At 41.9% G+C, this 20280-nt stretch overlaps 1 protein-coding gene across 1 annotated transcript in view; it reads right to left on the bottom strand.

Moving 5' to 3' along the window:
* Nucleotides 1-20280, bottom strand: part of LOC126417020 (cohesin subunit SA-2-like) — a 486856-nt gene that overhangs the window by 110227 nt on the left and 356349 nt on the right. The window contains exon 13 of the mRNA XM_050084909.1: nucleotides 19103-19250. Coding sequence (XP_049940866.1) covers nucleotides 19103-19250 — 148 coding nt within the window. The remainder of the gene's footprint in view (nucleotides 1-19102; nucleotides 19251-20280) is intronic.

Raw genomic sequence — 20280 nt, 5'->3', positions numbered from 1 at the left:
GAGGGAGGGTGTGGTGTGGGGAGAGGGAGGAGAGAAGGAGGGCGTGGGGTGAAGAGAGGGAGGAGAGAAGGAGGGCGTGGGGTGAAGAGAGGGAGGAGAGAAGGAGGGTGTGGTGTGGAGAGAGGGAGGAGAGAAGGAGGGTGTGGTGTGGAGAGAGGGAGAAGAGAAGGAGGGCGTGGGGTGAAGAGAGGGAGGAGAGAAGGAGGGTGCAGGGTGGAGAGAGAGAGGAGAGGAGGAGGGTGCGGGGCGGAGAGAGAGAGGAGAGGAGGAGGGTGCGGGGTGGAGAGAGAGAGGAGAGGGGGAGGATGCGGGGTGGAGAGAGAGAGGAGAGGAGGAGGATGCGGGGTGGAGAGAGAGAGGAGAGGAGGAGGATGCGGGGTGGAGAGAGAGAGAGAGGAGAGGGGGAGGATGCGGGGTGGAGAGAGAGAGGAGAGGAGGAGGATGCGGGGTGGAGAGAGACAGGAGAGGAGGAGGATGCGGGGTGGAGAGAGACAGGAGAGAAGGAGGATGTGGGGTGGAGAGAGAGAGGAGAGAAGGAGGATGTGGGGTGGAGAGAGAGAGGAGAGAAGGAGGATGTGGGGTGGAGAGAGGGAGGAGAGAAGGAGGTTGAGGAGTGGGTAAAGGGAGGGGTGTGACATAGATAGGCAGGGGGTGGTGCAGAGGAGGAGAGAGAGTGTGAGGTAGAGAGGGAGGGGGTGGTGCAGAGGAGGAGAGAGAGTGTGAGGTAGAGAGGGAGGGGGTGGTGCAGAGGAGGAGAGTGTGAGGTAGAGAGGGAGGGTGTGGAGCAGAGGAGGAGAGTGTGTGAGGTAGAGAGGGAGGGGGCGGGGCAGAGGAGGAGAGAGAGTGTGAGGGTGAGAGGAAGTGGTGGGAGCAAAGCAAGGGGTGGGAGCAAAGCAAGGGGAGGGAGAGGTGAGAGGAGAGGTGAGGGAGAGAGAAGGAAATGGAAAGGGAGAAGGAGAGAGGAATGAGAATGAGAGGGGAAAGGGAAGGAGAGCATATGGGAGAGGGGAATCAAGTATAGGAGGAAAAGGGGGAGTGGGAGGAGGAGGGGAGACGGGGATTAAGAAGAGGAGGGCGACAGGAGTGGAGAATGAAGTGCTCAAGAGATTCAGAGATATGATTAACAGACTGATTAAATCATTTTTTTGTGTAACATCTGGAGTCGTAAAACAAAAGAATAAGTGTGCATTTCTGCAATTTGGTTTCAGTATCAGCCCTTATATTTTCAGTTTTTTGTGAACAGAAAACTTGACTGACTGAGGTCTGACATTTAGTAACATATTGTTTATCCACCCGGTTGTACATATACCTTCATATACATCTACTTGAACATATATACTCCATGAGTCACTGAACAGTGTATAGGAGAGATGAAGAGGCTTGCACAGGATAGAATAACGAGCTGCATTAAATCAGTCTTTGGACTGTAGACCATGATAACAACTGCAGATGATACTCTGTACCAATATTGGCTATGTTCTGTCATATCCAATTTGCATACCGAGGGAGGAAAAAATGACTGTCTGTATGTCACAGTATAGTCCCCTAATCTCAATTATCTTATACCTATGAGAGATACACCATTGTGGCAGCTGAACTGTCACATGGACTTCCTCAAAGACAGACCCTACATTTACCCAACATGTTTTAGCAAGTGCAATGTCATCTTTCTTCCACAAACTGCCACTTAAGTTCCCCAAGTACTCTGTTGCACTTTACATGTGCTATACTTACCTGCTATGAGCATAGCAACACACCTCTAAATTAATTCAATGTCTATTCTCATGCCTACTCTATAATGAATCTAAACACAGGTACAATACTCTTAAAATAGATTGCGCTAATGTTTAATGAACAGTTTCCTTTATAGACACAATATTGTTTCCTAGAATGCTGCCATCTATAGTCCGAATGAAATTACTTTATAGTTGACAACTGTCACTTGCCACTACAATGTTGCCACATCCGCTGTCAGCAGTTGCTTCATTATACACAACACACAAAGATGGCAGTTCATTTGACAAATGTTGTTAATGTGTTAACAGAAGATGACCCCCCCCCCCCCCCCCCACCCACACCAAAAAAAAAAAAATCCCCGTCCACAACCACCTTGCTAGTGTAATGTCAGTTATGACGATATGAATGCAAGGATAATGTAACACCCAACCTCAAGTGAAGAAAAATCTCTGACTCGACTGGGAATCGACCATGGGACCCTTTGTTTAGCAGTCCACCTAGCATATCATGCAGCTAACAAGGCAGATCGGAACCACGTTGGAAGTGGCAGTTGTAAGGTATGACGGAAATGGGAGGTGCTCTGCTGACATCTGATTTTATGTGACCAATGACTGAACTGCTGCAGATGACATATTTGTTTGATAAATTGGTATTTAAATTAAAAACTAAAACCAAGTAACCATTTTTAGAATTAATGATTTTGGCATAAAGTAAATATATTGTCAAATATTTCTGATAACACTGAATTAGCGGAAAAATTGACTCAACGAATAAATGTGGAAAAACAATAAATAAATTTGTTTGGTATATTTTGGTAAAATTAGCACAGGTAAAGCATCAGTTTTTAGGCAACATTAAACAGTGGTTTCAGTCTCAACTACAGATAATCTTCGGTAAAGTTTAACTGACAGAGTTCTCAAAAGAAATATTTATCATGAAACAGGTGTGCATAAAATTAAATGTTCTGACCGTGATGCTTCTGACATGGGGCAGACACGAAGAAAACTTGAAGTTAAGTTTGGTGAACATTTGGACAGAGGAGATGTTAAAATTTCAACAGTCTCTGGCAGCTGACACCACATTATGAGTAGCAGCAGCAGTGCATGATGGGAGAGGCAACTGGGTGGGGGTAAGGAGGGGGCTGCGGCAGGGAGGGGGAGGGATAGCAGGGTAGGGGTGGGGGATGGTGAAGTGCTGCTGGGGAGTGTGCAGGGATGAAGTGAGTGAGGGTAGGCAGCGCAGCTAGGTGCAGTCAGGGGGTCAGATGGAGGACAGTGAAGAAGGGGGGGGGGGGGGGGGGGGTAGCGGAAAAGGAGAGAATCAAAAGGTGCACTGGTGGAATAGAGGACTGTGTAATGGTGAAATTGGAACAGGGAAGGGGCTGATGGGTGAGAGGACAATGAATAACTAAGGTTGAGGCCAGGAGACTTATTGGAACGTAGGATATATTGCAGGGAGAGTTCCACCTGCGCAATTCAGAAATGCTGGTGTTGGTGGGAAGGATCCATACGGCATAGGATGTGAAGCAGTCATTGAAATGAAGGATGTCATGTAGGGCAGCATGCTCAGCAACAGCGTGATCCACTTGTTTCATGGCCACAGTTTGTCAGTGGCCATTCATGCGGACAGACAGCTTGTTGGTTGGCATGCCTACTTAGAATGCAGCTCCCCAGCAGCACTACACTATCACTCACCCCTAGCCTAACATCTCTCCCCCTCCCAGCCCCAGCCTCCTCCTCACTCCCACCAAGTCGCCACTCCCATCATTCACTGGTGCTGCTGCTCACATTGTGGTTTCAGTTGCCAGAGATTGAACACATGTGGGTGAGTTGCATTTGCACGTGCGCTTGTGTGTGTGTGTGTGTGTGTGTGTGTGTGTGTGTGTGTGTGTGTGTCATCCTTTTTTGACGAAGGCCTTGTTGGCTGAAAGCTTATTTGTGACAGTCCTTTTGTTGTTCCTATCAATGACTCGGCATCTCCACTACATGGTGAGTGGCAACGTTCCTTTCCATAACAGTGTTACATTCCATTCTGGATTTTCCATTGTTACTTGTTGATACTTTTAATGTCAAATTCCCCCAACACATTTTGAAGTGACCTCTCAGTAGCTCAGGTACATGGCAATTCGCGCACATCTTTTCTCCTCTGCAGATAAGGGACTTCAATTCAAACGATATTGTTTTGTTATCATGGGTATGTTTATTTTAACACATGACAATGTAATGACAATCCACAAGTATGACTGGTTACTCTAGGCTTTTTATCAAGGTACAATTTTCAGGAAAAAAACCTTTTACAGTACTTTAACTCATTTTTTCTCATTTATTCTGATGGTGAAGTTTTGCATTAATTCAATCTTATCTGTAGCAGTATTTTGAAAAGAATAGTTGCTACTCTCCAGATGCCGAGTCGCAAATATGAACAACAAGAGGACCGTCAGGAAGTAAGCTTTCAGCCAACAAGGCCTTTGTCAGAAACAGACCAAAACACACACACACACACACACACACACACACACACACATGCAACTCACACATACATGACCACAGTGTCTGGCTGCTGAAGCCAGACTGCGAGCAGCCGTCCATGATGGGAGAGAGAACCGGGTAGAGGGGGTAAGGGGAGGCGGCGGTGGGAAGGGACAGCAGGGAACGAGTGTGGTACGATAAAGTGCTGCTTGTGGGAGTGTACAGGGATGTGGTGGATAGAAGGTAGAGCAGCTAGGGCAACAACTGGGAGGTTTGATGGAGGGAGGGGTGGGGGTGGGGTTGCAGAAACATGAATAATAATAATAATAATAATAATAGCTTTATTCAACATCGAATGATACACTGCCCATGTACAAAGAAACAGTAATGATTAAAGTTATTTGTACAATACACAAGACACATTCTTCTGAATACGTCATTAATTTACAACAAAATTACAATAATTCACATAATTTCACAAAGCATTTGTTGTTCTTCATATAAGTATGGTACTCTTCTAATGAGTAGAAAGGGTATTTTTCTTAAAAATTTCTTAAGTTGATGTTTCAGTTTAATTGTAGGAAGAGCCATGACTGCACTAGGCAGTGCATTAGCTAATTTATACCTGCGTACTGAGGTCCCCTTTCGTTAAGTGCTGTTCTGTGGCTGTCAATGTAAAATCTTTTTTTATTTCTAGTATTTTACTGGTGGAAATCTGAATAAGTGTTTGGGTGCAGTCTTTTCAGAAGCAATATGGCTTTTAGAATGTATGTATTTACAACAGTTAACACCGCTGTTTTTGGAAACAAGTTGCGACAAGATTCCCTATATTTTGCTCCACAGATTATTCTCACACTCCTTTTTTGAAGAATGAGTAGCTTATCTAGATTAGCTTTGGTTGTTGCCCCCCAAATTTCAATACTGTAGTTCAGGTGAGAGGATAAAAGAGCATGGTATGCAGTCTTTAGGACTACGGTGTCCCTACAGAACTTGCTAATAGTACTGATTGCAAATATATTTTTTGACAACTTAGTTGCTAGGGAGTCAATATGTGTGTCCCATTTCAGGTTGCTTTGGATTGTTATGCCAAGGAATTTTACACTAGACTCTTTCTTTACCAATTTGTTGCCCATGTATAATTTAATTTCATTATTCAAACTACTTTTGTTAAACTCCATCAAACATGTTTTACTGGTGCTTACATTTAAGTGGCTTTCATTAAAAAACTGAACAATTTCTTTTGTCACATTATTGCACTCAGCCTCTAGTTCATTACATGATTCCTTTTTACACACAATGGACGTGTTATCGGCATACAGAACAATTTTGGAATTTATAGTACAGTATTTAATATCATTTACATAGATCAAGAACAGAAGAGGGCCCGACACCGAGCCCTGGGGCACACCATATTTTATGCACGTTATCTCTGATTTCCCCCCCATGAACCATGGACCTTGCCGTTGGTGGGGAGGCTTGCGTGCCTCAGCGATACAGATAGCCGTACCGTAGGTGCAACCACAACGGAGGGGTATCTGTTGAGAGGCCAGACAAACGTGTGGTTCCTGAAGAGGGGCAGCAGCCTTTTCAGTAGTTGCAAGGGCAACAGTCAGTCTGGATGATTGACTGATCTGGCCTTGTAACAATAACCAAAACGGCCTTGCTGTGCTGGTACTGCGAACGGCTGAAAGCAAGGGGAAACTACAGCCGTAATTTTTCCCGAGGGCATGCAGCTTTACTGTATGATTACATGATGATGGCGTCCTCTTGGGTAAAATATTCCGGAGGTCAAATAGTCCCCCATTCGGATCTCCGGGCGGGGACTACTCAAGAGGATGTCGTTATCAGCAGAAAGAAAACTGGCGTTCTACGGATCGGAGCATGGAATGTCAGATCCCTTAATCGGGCAGGTAGGTTAGAAAATTTAAAAAGGGAAATGGATAGGTTGAAGTTAGATATAGTGGGAATTAGTGAAGTTCGGTGGCAGGAGGAACAAGACTTCAGGTCAGGTGACTACAGGGTTATAAACACAAAATCAAATAGGGGGAATGCAGGAGTAGGTTTAATAATGAATAGGAAAATAGGAATGCGGGTAAGCTACTACAAACAGCATAGTGAACGCATTATTGTGGCCAAGATAGATACGAAGCCCACACCTACTACAGTAGTACAAGTTTATATGCCAACTAGCTCTGCAGATGATGAAGAAATTGAAGAAATGTATGATGAAATAAAAGAAATTATTCAGATTGTGAAGGGAGACGAAAATTTAATAGTCATGGGTGACTGGAATTCGAGTGTAGGAAAAGGGAGAGAAGGAAACATAGTAGGTGAATATGGATTGGGGGACAGAAATGAAAGAGGAAGCCGCCTGGTAGAATTTTGCACAGAGCACAACATAATCATAACTAACACTTGGTTTAAGAATCATGAAAGAAGGTTGTATACATGGAAGAACCCTGGAGATACTAAAAGGTATCAGATAGATTATATAATGGTAAGACAGAGATTTAAGAACCAGGTTTTAAATTGTAAGACATTTCCAGGGGCAGATGTGGACTCTGACCACAATCTATTGGTTATGACCTGTAGATTAAAACTGAAGAAACTGCAAAAAGGTGGGAATTTAAAGAGATGGGACCTGGATAAACTGAAAGAACCAGAGGTTGTAGAGAGATTCAGGGAGAGCATAAGGGAGCAATTGACAGGAATGGGGGAAATAAATACAGTAGAAGAAGAATGGGTAGCTTTGAGGGATGAAGTAGTGAAGGCAGCAGAGGATCAAGTAGGTAAAAAGATGAGGGCTAGTAGAAATCCTTGGGTAACAGAAGAAATATTGAATTTAATTGATGAAAGGAGAAAATATAAAAATGCAGTAAGTGAAACAGGCAAAAAGGAATACAAACGTCTCAAAAATGAGATCGACAGGAAGTGCAAAATGGCTAAGCAGGGATGGCTAGAGGACAAATGTAAGGATGTAGAGGCCTATCTCACTAGGGGTAAGATAGATACCGCCTACAGGAAAATTAAAGAGACCTCTGGAGATAAGAGAACGACTGGTATGAATATCAAGAGCTCAGATGGAAACCCAGTTCTAAGCAAAGAAGGGAAAGCAGAAAGGTGGAAGGACTATATAGAGGGTCTATACAAGGGCGATGTACTTGAGGACAATATTATGGAAATGGAAGAGGATGTAGATGAAGATGAAATGGGAGATACGATACTGCGTGAAGAGTTTGACAGAGCACTGAAAGACCTGAGTCGAAACAAGGCCCCCGGAGTAGACAATATTCCATTGGAACTACTGACGGCCGTGGGAGAGCCAGTCCTGACAAAACTCTACCATCTGGTGAGCAAGATGTATGAAACAGGCGAAATACCCTCAGACTTCAAGAAGAATATAATAATTCCAATCCCAAAGAAAGCAGGTGTTGACAGATGTGAAAATGACCGAACTATCAGCTTAATAAGTCACAGCTGCAAAATACTAACACGAATTCTTTACAGACGAATGGAAAAACTAGTAGAAGCCAACCTCGGGGAAGATCAGTTTGGATTCCGTAGAAACACTGGAACACGTGAGGCAATACTGACCTTACGACTTATCTTAGAAGAAAGATTAAGGAAAGGCAAACCTACGTTTCTAGCATTTGTAGACTTAGAGAAAGCTTTTGACAATGTTGACTGGAATACTCTCTTTCAAATTCTGAAGGTGGCAGGGGTAAAATACAGGGAGCGAAAGGCTATTTACAATTTGTACAGAAACCAGATGGCAGTTATAAGAGTCGAGGGACATGAAAGGGAAGCAGTGGTTGGGAAGGGAGTAAGACAGGGTTGTAGCCTCTCCCCGATGTTGTTCAATCTGTATATTGAGCAAGCAGTAAGGGAAACAAAAGAAAAATTCGGAGTAGGTATTAAAATTCATGGAGAAGAAATAAAAACTTTGAGGTTCGCCGATGACATTGTAATTCTGTCAGAGACAGCAAAGGACTTGGAAGAGCAGTTGAATGGAATGGACAGTGTCTTGAAAGGAGGATATAAGATGAACACCAACAAAAGCAAAACAAGGATAATGGAATGTAGTCTAATTACGTCGGGTGATGCTGAGGGAATTAGATTAGGAAATGAGGCACTTAAAATAGTAAAGGAGTTTTGCTATTTGGGGAGCAAAATAACTGATGATGGTCGAAGTAGAGAGGATATAAAATGTAGGCTGGCAATGGCAAGGAAAGCGTTTCTGAAGAAGAGAAATTTGTTAACATCCAGTATTGATTTAAGTGTCAGGAAGTCATTTCTGAAAGTATTCGTATGGAGTGTAGCCATGTATGGAAGTGAAACATGGACGATAAATAGTTTGGACAAGAAGAGAATAGAAGCTTTCGAAATGTGGTGCTACAGAAGAATGCTGAAGATTAGATGGGTAGATCACATAACTAATGAGGAAGTATTGAATAGGATTGGGGAGAAGAGAAGTTTGTGGCACAACTTGACCAGAAGAAGGGATCGGTTGGTAGGACATGTTCTGAGGCATCAAGGGATCACCAATTTAGTATTGGAGGGCAGCGTGGAGGGTAAAAATCGTAGAGGGAGACCAAGAGATGAATACACTAAGCAGATTCAGAAGGATGTAGGTTGCAGTAGGTACTGGGAGATGAAAAAGCTTGCACAGGATAGAGTGGCATGGAGAGCTGCATCAAACCAGTCTCAGGACTGAAGACCACAACAACAACAACACATCTCTGATTTGTAGACACCACTTTCCGTTTTAAGTGGAACAAACTGTTTTCTATTGCACATATAACACTTTATTAGGTCATAAGCAGCGCCTCTAATGCCCATTTTCCATAGCTTGTCTAATAGGATGTCAACGTTCACACAATCAAAGGCTTTTTCCAGGTCTAGGTATACACCTACCACATGTTCCTTGCTTTCGATACCCCCTATCACCTCTTCAATTAGTTGAGCAGCTGCAGTGCTAGTTGATTTACCTTTTACGAATCCATTTTGATTTTCGAACAGTTTATAATCCTGTTGTATATAACTTTCTCAACTATTTTGGAAAAGACAGGAAGGATTGAGACTGGTCTGTAGTTTTCTATTTTGTTGTTGTCACCTTTCTTAAAAATGGGTGTTACCTGTGCTATTTTGAGTCTGCCTGGAAAGGTGCCTGATTCTATTATATTGTTGACTGCTGCAGACAGAGGTACAGAGACATTTTGGCTACAGACTTTTAAAACATTAGTATTTAGGCCATCATGCCCAGCTGAATTAGAGGGTTTTAGAGAGCTAATGATGCCCATTATTTCTGCACAGTTTGTGGGGGCTAGATATATACTATGGTCACATGTATTATCTTTAAAACTGTAGTGCATGTTTTTATGTTTGTCATTTATGGCTTCCCCTATGGAAGAAAAATATTCATTAAAAATATTTGCAATTTCCAGTTGGTCTTTTATGAGCATACCATTGTGGTTAATAGTAAATTCCATACAGGATTAGTCATTGCAGGTTCTAAAACTGTTTATGACTGCCCAGATGCCAGCAGTTACGTTGTGTGAGTTTTGAAGCTTATTTGCAACATAGTTGCTCCTGGTCTGTGAGAATAAGTCCTTATAGTGTGCTTGATATATTCTGAAGGCTTCCTTTACCTCAGGAATCTCTCTATTATTCAGCATTGCACTGTGGAGTAGTTTTAATTTTTCCCTCGCTTCAGTGACATTACTATTTACCCAAATATTTTTGTTTATATTTTTTGTTTGTTTCATTTTTGTGATTACAACTGGGCATGTGGTATCAAAGCAGTAATAGAAGTCAGCAGCAAAGGTATCATATGAAAAGCTATTATTTTCAAACCATTTTATTTGTGCTAGCATGCAGTTTAATCTATTTATGTTGTCATTATACATTATTCTTTTAGTTACAAACTGTTGCTTTGTGGTGACAGTGGGGGCCTCATGGAGCTCCAATTTAAGCTGTACTGCATGGTGATCTGAGATGGCTAGTTTTAAAACCGATGCACTGTGGGATAGGTGGGTCATGTATGTTATTATGTTGTCAAGACATGTTTTACTATGGCCAATTTCTCTAGTGGGTTCCCGAATGAGTGGGGTCAGGTTAAATTCATCACACAGACGATGTAACTTTTTGGTGCTGACAGCATTTGTTAATAAATCTATACTTATATCCCCTGTAACTATAACATTTACATGACCATTTGGCCCAGAAAATGTTGTGTCTATATTTACAATCAGAAAGATTTACAAAAAAAGGTATCTGTATTTGCTGCAAGTGGCCTGTAAACACCGATAACTGTTATGTTATCTCTACCCCATTTTAGGTTTATTGCAGCAAATTCTGAGACTCCATCCAAGCAGAAGGCACTCACATCAATAACATTAAAATTACTTTCATTTACAGTGAAAATTGCTACACCTCCCCCAGTCTTGCCTTTTCCACTGAAGGCTGTGCAGAATTTCATACACAGTGGTTGACTAATGCTAATCAGAGCTTCATTGTGCCAATGTTCAGTTACAACTAATATATCGGGTTTGTCAATCTGTGAAATTACATCTAGATCATTATGCTTATTTCAACGACTACCAAGATTCTGGTGTATGATTTTAAGGCTGAATTTTACCTGCTGGACCTTAGAGGATAATTTTGGACAAGCAATGAGGCCAGCAGGCTTTACAAGTTTCCCTGGCTTGCCAGCGGTGGCTGGTGTTGTGGCAGATTTTGTTGAGGTGGGTTGTACCACCCCATGGCAATGGACTTCTTTTCATCACTTTGAGAACAATGTCGCCTGACTTCCTCAATAATTTTGCTACTAACAATCTTTTTGCCTCTTTTGTTCATGTGCAGACCATGAGATGTGTGCAGCTCCCTTTCTAGATAGCTGACATCTACTAGAGACACATTCTGAAATTTACTACATAGGGTTTTAATCCTGTCATTTGTTTTATGAACTTCCCGGTTCACAATAGACTGTTTATTAAGATCATGCCTCTGTGGAATGTTGACAATAATTGTTTTAGTGTCATTTAACTTACCCAGTACCATTTTCATATGTCTAATTGCATCATTTGCTTGATTTCTTGCTACATCATATGAACCTCCCATAATAATGACACAGTCATTGGATGAGGAGGAGTCACAATCCTGCATGCACAGCTTCACTACAGCAGAAAGAGGGGCTCCAGGCTGGATGTGGCCTACCGCTGCAAAGTTGTCTTGCATATTTGCAATGTTTTGCGCTATTTCACCCCCATGGCTGTCTCCGTATAATAGAATCCGGCCCTGCTTGTGTTTCTGATTGTCGTCATTTCTTCTGTTTTTCTCTAGGGATGATTTCTTGCATGTAATTTCACAGATTCCATTCCCTTGGACAGTTTGTTTATGTTCAGTTTCACGTTTTGCACACGAGTTTGGGACTTAGTGTTTTCTGAACTTATCACTGACAGTTTTTTTGCTGCTTGAAGGATTACTTCTAGTTTGCACGGACTGAACTTGTTCTTGTTCCACTATTTCGTCGAGAATTTGAAACCTGTTTTGAGTAATGATGGCAGGAAAGCTTTCCTTGGTTTTTAGTTTAGGCCTACATTCATTCATCAGGCGCTGTTGTTCAAATTCACACAACTTCTTATTTAAGAGAGTAACTTCAGCCTTTAGGCTCTGGATTTCACTTACCATATCGCCGACTAGTACAGAGAATTCACACCTACACTCACAAATTTTTGCTTTATGATAGTTATCTGAATTCTGAACGCAGCACTGACTACAGTTCCAGCATGTTATAAATTCATTATTTTCTCTCACAGATGAGTCCACTTTTGCACATCGAAAATGATATGAGTTATTACATTCCTTGCACGTGATTCCGGTTTTCAGTACTTTTCCGCATTTTTTACACTTTTCCCGTCAAAACACGAGTTTTTACGTAAGCTAAGAACTTTACCATTACTATTTGCCACCATCTTGTAGTAACAGACTGAAGGTGTGTTGCTGGAATAGATGGCTGTGTAGTGCTGGAATGGGAACACGGAAGGGTCTAGTGGGTAAGGACAGTCACTAATGAAGGTTGAGGCCATGGGGGTTATGGGAATGTAGGATACACTGCAGGGAAAGTTCCAACCTGTGCAATTCAGAAAAGATGGTGTTGGTGTGAAGGATCCACGTGGCACAGGCTGTGACGCAGTCATTGAAATGAAGAATGTCATGTTAGGCGGCGTGCTGAACAACAGGGTGGTACAGCTGTTTCTGGCCACAGTTTATCAGTGGCCATTCATGCTGATGGGCAGCTTGTTGGTTGTCATGCCCATGTAGAATGCAGTCCTGTGGTTGCAGCTTAACCTGTAGATCACATAACTGGTTTCAAAGATAGCCCTGCCTTTGAAGGGACCAGACTGGAGTAGGTGGTGGTGGGTGGCTATATGTGACCTGTCTTGCATCTAGGTCTCCTGGCCCCAACCTTTGCTACTCACTGTCCCAAGCCAATCTAGTCCCTTCCCTGTTCCCATTCCAACACTACTACACTTCCCTCTATTCCACCAACACAACCTCAGTCTTTTTTACTTCTCTCTTTTTCCACTACCCCCCCCCCCCCCTCCCCCCATCTAACCTCCAGACTGCCCTAGCTGCCCTACCTACACCTTCCCCTCCCTGCTCCAACCTCCTCCTTAACCCCCCCTCCCCCTACACACACACACACACACACACACACACACACACACGGTTGCCTCTCTCATCATGTGCTGCTGCTCACAGTCTGGCCTCAGCAGTCAGAGACTGTGGTCGTGCATGTGTGTGTTTTGTCTTTTTGTTGCGCCTGTCTGTAACTCAGCATCTCCGCTACAAGCCGAGCAACAACTATCATTACATTCCACTCTGGATTTTCCATTGTTTGATTCTGCCTGGAGTGTTTTCTTCCATCCCATGACCCAATACTGTTTTCCTTTGTTACTATTTTCTAATGCATTGCTATACTCAGTGTCCATCCTTCTTTCTCTTCTTTCATGTGTTTCTCTTGTCACCCTAAGAACTGCACTGGATGCTCAAATTACAAGGCATACTGTATCAATCATCTCGGCCACGCACAACAGATGGCTACAAGACCGCACTGATTGTTGGTGCCACATCTCGTGTCCCACATTACATCCGCTGATACCCTCAGTCCTATACTTCCACCTGACCACTTATTAGATTAGATTAGATTAGTACTTGTTCCATAGATCATGAATACGACACTTCGTAATGATGTGGAACGTGTCAGGTTAATAAAAGGTGTCTATACAAGATATTACATTACACAAAATATTACATGACACTTAATTTTTTTTTTGGTGGGGTTGGGGAAAATACCCATTTACTATATCCAAAAATTCATCTAATGAGTAGAAGGAGTCGCCATTAAGAAATTCTTTTAATTTCCTTTTAAATGCTATATGGCTATCTGTCAGACTTTTGATGCTATTAGGTAAGTGACCAAAGACTTTCGTGGCAGCATAATTTACCCCCTTCTGAGCCAAAGTGAGATTTAACCTTGAGTAGTGAAGATCATCCTTTCTCCTAGTATTGTAGCCATGTACACTGCTATTACTTTTGAATTCGTTCGGATTGTTAATAACAAATTTCATAAGTGAATATATATATTGTGAGGCTACAGTGAAAATATCTAGCTCTTTAAATAAGTGTCTGCAGGATGATCTTGGATGAGCTCCAGCAATTATTCTGATTACACGCTTTTGTGCAATGAACACTCTTTTACTCAATGATGAGTTACCCCAGAACATGATTCCATACGAAAGCAGACAATGAAAATAGGTGTGGTAAGCTAATTTACTGAGATGTATATCGCCAAAATTTGCAATGACCCTAATAGCATAAGTAGCTGAACTCAAACGTTTCAGCAGATCCTCAGTGCGTTTTTTCCAGTTCAATCCCTCATCAATGCATACACCTAGAAATTTTGAATATTCTACATTAGCTACCGAAGTCTATATTTATTAATGGTGTCATTCCATTTACTGTGTGGAACTGTATATACTGTGTTTTGTCAAAGTTTAATGAGAGCGCATTTGCAGAGAACCACTTAATGATTTTCTGAAAAACATAGTTTACAATTTCACAAGTTAATTCTTGTCTGTTGGGTGTGATAGCTATACTAGTATCATCAGCAAAAAGTACCAGCTTTGCATCTTCATAAATATAGAATGGCAAGTCATTAATATATATTAAGAACAGCAGAGGATCCAAGACCGAACCTTGCGGCACCCCATTCTTGATTGATCCCCAGTTTGAGAAATCACCAATTTTTTGCATATTATGTGAACTGCTTATTTCAACTTTCGGCACTCTTCCAGTTAGGTATGATTTAAACCATTGGAGCACTGTCCCATTGATACCACAGTACTTGAGCTTATCTAGGAGTATTCCATGATTTACACAATCAAAAACCTTTGACAGATCACAAAAAATCCCAACGGGTGACTTCCGGTTACTCAGAGCATTTAATATTTCATTAGTGAAAGTGTGTATAGCATTTTCCATTGAAAAACCCTTCTGGAAACCAAACTGACATTTTGTTAAAACTTTATTTTTACAAAGGTGTGAAGCTACTCTACAACACATTACTTTTTCAAAAATTTTGGATAAGGCAGTCATAAGAGAGACTGGGCAGTAGTTGTTGGCATCAGACGTATCTCCTTTTTCATGCAGTGGTTTAACAATGGCATACTTTAGTCTATCTGGGAAAATACCCTGCTTCAGAGCGCTATTACAATTGTGGCTAACAATCCCACTTATTTCTTGGGAATAAGCTTTTTTTATCCTGCTGGAAATGCCAACAATTCCATGTGAGCTTTTATTCTTGAGAGAGTTTATTATCTTCCTAATTTCAGCAGGAGAGGTGGGTGGAATTTCAGTTGTGTCAAATGGTGTGGGTAACGCCTCTTCCATTAACTGCCTTGCTTCTTCTAATGAACATTTAGATCCTATTTTCTCTACAACATTGAAAAAATGATTATTCAAAATGTTTTCAACTTCTGGCTTGTTATCAAGTTTCCATTCGCTTCGATGGTGATGCCATCATCCTGTACTCTTGGTTGCCCTGTCTCCCTTGTAATAATATTCCAAATTGTTTTGATTTTGTTATCAGAGGTATTTATCTCAGACATGATGCACATGCTTCTGGACTTTTTAATAACCTTTCTTAATGTAGCACAGTAGTTTTTATAATATTTGGCTGTTTCTGGGTCATTACTCTTTCTTTTTGTTAGATACAGTTCCCTTTTGTGGTTACAAGATATTTTTATTACTTTAGTAAGCCAAGGTTTTTTGCATGGTTTCTTATAATTAGATCTGACTACTTTCTTGGGGAAACAGTTTTCAAATTCTCTTACAAGTGTATCATGAAATAAGATATATATTTTAAATTAGCATCAGGTTCCTTGTACACCTCATCCCAGTCTAACTGCTGAAGATTTTCTCTGAAATTTTTAATTGTTGAGTCATTAATTGAACGCACAACTTTGGAGTGTAGTTTTGAATTACTGAATGGAGCTATGTCATATACTGTAACTAGCTTCACCCTCACATATTTTTGCATGTTATTTCCTGTACCTTTCCTGTGCCACACGAATTTGCATTTCATCCTACCAACCCCTCCCCACCCCCAGAGCACTCATTCTCCTCTCTATTGCAGTTCACAGCTACTAACTTCACCTAATCTAGTCGCATCTGCTGTCCCCCTTCTTCACACTTATCCACCCACAGACCTGCAACCCACATTACAATCTTTCTTTTCTTTTTTTAAAAAAATCGCATTGTGTCCTCATGCCAATTTCAGTTGGTTTTTGCCTTTCACTATTGGCCAACTCCAACAGATTTCATCTTATTTTCCTGTACTTCATCTCTTTCATTCTTTTTGTGATTTTTCTCATGAATTTGGTTGCATTCTTGTAAATTTTTTCGGATGTAATTCTATGTTATTTACATATTTTTACATCTTCGTATCTACCACCATGGATCCTTGATCCTCCCACATGTGTCAATACAGAAATGTTTCCTTATCCCTAGGTAGAACCCAGTCCCACATACTGTTCCTACATTGTTGCTTGGCTCATGGAAACCCCCCTAAATGACATTCCCACCAAATTACCCATATCCAACTGCTAACCTTCCTTCCACAATGATCTTCATCTGTTCACATTGTGCCAATCCTTAATCCTCACCAACATAGTCCTCCAAAAGCATATCAGTCAAGCCCAAACCACCTTACAATACGTTCTCTCCATCAACAAAATTTTCCTGCTATGCAATCCCAAATTTGTGATCCCAAATCACACACTGAAACTCTTGCCCTCCAGGAACTAGAGCAAGATGCATAACAGCACTTCAAAAAACTCTCCACCCTGTTCACTTTCTACTCCTGTCTAGGACTTCACTATCCATCACCTCAACAGCAACCTCCAAAACATCCACTTGTCCCCTCATAGTTGACAAACCCTGATGCGCAGAGCTATTACATTTACCCCATCCTCAAATACTCCCTCCCACCACCAAACACAATCCAGAACCTAGACAGACCCAAAACACAGTCATGAACCTTTCCTCCAAAAGTCTTAGCCTTGCAGAAGAATCAATCCTTCCCAAAGGCCTCATCTTTTGCCCCACTCCCAAATTTAATTATGCAGGACTGGTTAAAGACATTTTCTCCTTCTACCGGTCCCTAAAGTGGAAACAGTCCGTCGCTGCCAACCCTACCAATCAGACTCTACCAAAGACCAATGTTGAATACTGCCTTACTCAGTTAACTCCTCTATCCAACCATGATCCACCCGCACTGCCCCCAAACCATCCCTTCTTAACTTTCCTGAATTTCTTAACCTCGAACCTTGCCTCACCATCATTCCTCAAATCCCTCAACATGCAAACTAATATTACATCCACAGAAAGAACCGCAATCCACCACCTAAAAACTGATCTTGACCTTAGAGTCTTACCTGCTGACAAAGGACCCACCACTGTTATTTTGAACGGCATGAATTACCTGAAGGAAGGATTCCGCCAGCTGTCAGAATCATCCATGTACAAATGCTGCCACTGTGACCCTAGCCAAGAATCCAGCAGGATCTCCAATCTCTCCTCAAATCCTTAGGCCCATTCCAGGACCTCTCCCAGAGTCCATCTCCCTCCACATGGTGCCCTCATTGTCAATACTGATGCCACATCCCTTTATACTAACATCCCTAATGCCCTGGCCTTACCACTACTGAACACTACATTTCCCTACACGTGACAGATTCCAAACCAACAACCTACTTCCTAGTCACCATGACTGCCTAGTTCCTTACCCACAACTACTCCACCTTTGAAGGCATTACCCACAAACAAATCTGGGGTATGGCTATGGGCACCCACATGGCACCATTATATGCAAATCTTTTCATGGGACATATAGAGGAATCCTTCCTAAACACAAAGAATCTCAAACCCCTCACCTGGATCAGATTCATTGATGACATCCTTGTGATCTGGATCAAGGGTGGAGACATGCTATCCACATTCCTCCAGAACCTCAACGCCTCCTCCCCCATTTGCTTCACCTGGCCCTATTCAACCCAACAAGCCACTTTCCTCGATGTTGACCTCCACCTCAATGATGGCTACATTGTACCTCTGTACACATCAAACCTACCAACCACCAATACCACCAATTCGACAGCTGCTGCCCATTCCATACCAAGAAATATACAGCCTAGCCACCCACGGCTGTCACATCTGTGATGACGAGCGATCCCTCTTGGAAACATATTGATGGTCTCACTGAGGATTTCACAGACTATAATTACCCTCCCAACCTCGTATAAAAAGATAACTGCCTTACCTCTCCAATCACCAACCACCTCCCAAAGTCCCACCACCCGACCACAGAGTAGTAGTCCTCTCATGACTCAATAGCATCCAGGACTGGAGCAACTGAATCACATTCTCTGCCAGGGTTTCAACTACCTCTGGTTGTGCCCTGAAATGAGGCCACCAACAAACTGTGGTCAGAAACAGCTGTACCACCCTGTTACTGAGCACATTGCCCAACATGACATTCTTCATTTTGATGACTGCATCACAGCCTGTGCCATCCGGATCCTTACCACCAACACCAGCTTTCCTGAACTGCACAGGTGGGAAATATCTCTCCAGTATACATCCTACATTCCAATAACCCTCCTGGCCTCAACCTTCATTAGTCATTGTCCTTACCCATCTAGCCCCTTCACTGTTCCCATCCCAGCACTACACAGCCATCTATTCCATCACTTTACCACCCCCCTCTGCTACCCTGCCACCCTTCCCCCTCCCCATCCCAACCTCCTCCTTAACCCCACCACCCAGTTGCCTCTCTCGTCATGTGCAGCTGCCCGCAGTATGGCCTTAGCAGCCAGAGACTGTGGTCACATGTGAGTTGCATGTGTGTGTGGGGTGGCGGGGGGGCGGGGGGGGCGGGGTGGGGGGGGGGGGTGGGGGGGCATGTGCACGGATGCATGTGTGTGAGTGTGTGTTCTATTTTCAATGAAAGCCTTTTTGGCTGAAAGCTAACTTTCTAACACTCTTTTTGTTGTGGCTGTCTGTGACTAAGCATCTCCACTATTTGGTGAATAGCAACTATCCTTTTCATAATATTGTTACATTCCATCCTGGATTTTACATGTGTGTTATAAAAATTCATATAAATCCACCTGATGATGGAGGTTTAAACCTCTGAAACACACAGTGGAACTAAAATAAATTGTGACTAGAAACAGTACATTTTTAATTGTAATTGGCAGCATTTGTATAATTTCTTGCCTTTAGCATTCAAATTTATCAAACATATGTTATTACATTTATAAAATCGAACTAACCTGGCAGAGCAAAAACCCATTCTTTTAAAATATACATTAATCTGTCCTCCACATATCCATCAGGTCTATACAGCAAGTTAGAAAGATTGGGATAGTTCCTGCAAAACACTTGTAGAAAGTAGACAAGCTCACAAAAGATGTTGAAGGCCTGTAAAATAAAATTTAATAAATTAATAAACAAATAAAAATTATGTTTTATATTACATGTATGAGGGTGCACCAAAAAGCTAAGTTAGAGATGTCACTTCATTCTATGATCATTACACAACAAGAATGGCGCATTGTCAGAAGAGAGTACATGTTCTGGGTTCTCTGCAGAGATAGTTATGCTGCAGTATGGTTACCAGATGCACCATAGTGTGCTAATGAAATGGAATGGCAATTGGAAACACACTTCAAAGTTGAAGTATGTAAGACAGTACAACTCACGTGCTGCACAAGCAGGGGTGATGCTGATCAGAAAGGAAGGCCACCGAAGCCAACCAGAGACGACCATATTCAAGCAACCAAGGAACGGATTTGCAGCACTCGCAGATTTTCCAGCGAAGAGGACATTCACACAGTGGCTCCCAAATGGCTCCATGATCACAGTGTGGATTTCTATCATCACAAAACTGAATGATTCGTAAAATGTTCCAGCCATCATTTACAGAAACACGGTGACTATGTTGAAAAAATAGTATCATTTATCAGTGTCACTTTGAAGGGCAGATGAGCATTCAATAAAAGCTAGTTGATAATATTTATGGAACATTCCATAGTACTTGGAGGAACACACACACATTAAAAATTGAACATGGAGTACCAATATCTCACAATAATGTTTATTTAACAGTTTCTTATTAACTGGCTTTACGTTTTCTAGGCCATCATCAGATAACTTAATACTAAACAGACAGTCTACACTACTTCAGTAAGAGGTCGTAGTTGTGCAGATATTGTTTTTCAACTACACTACTTCAGCAAGAGTTCATAGTTGTGCAGATATTGTTTTTCAAAGATATGTGATGTTTTTCCACTATATATTGACACAGAAACACAAGTATAATGTAATTCACAACAAAGCTCAGAACAAACAGATTTTATATTACTTTACACTCAAAGATTAAAAGTAATATAAGATGTATTTTTTCAGAGCTTCTTTGTGAATTATATTATGCTCGTGTTTTTGTGTCAAT

The sequence above is a fragment of the Schistocerca serialis genome, chromosome 8 (genome assembly GCF_023864345.2).
Source record: "Schistocerca serialis cubense isolate TAMUIC-IGC-003099 chromosome 8, iqSchSeri2.2, whole genome shotgun sequence".
Classification (NCBI taxonomy): Eukaryota; Metazoa; Arthropoda; class Insecta; order Orthoptera; family Acrididae; genus Schistocerca; species Schistocerca serialis.
The sequence above is the reverse complement of the archived record's forward strand: the minus strand, read 5'-3'. Positions and strand labels throughout refer to the sequence as shown.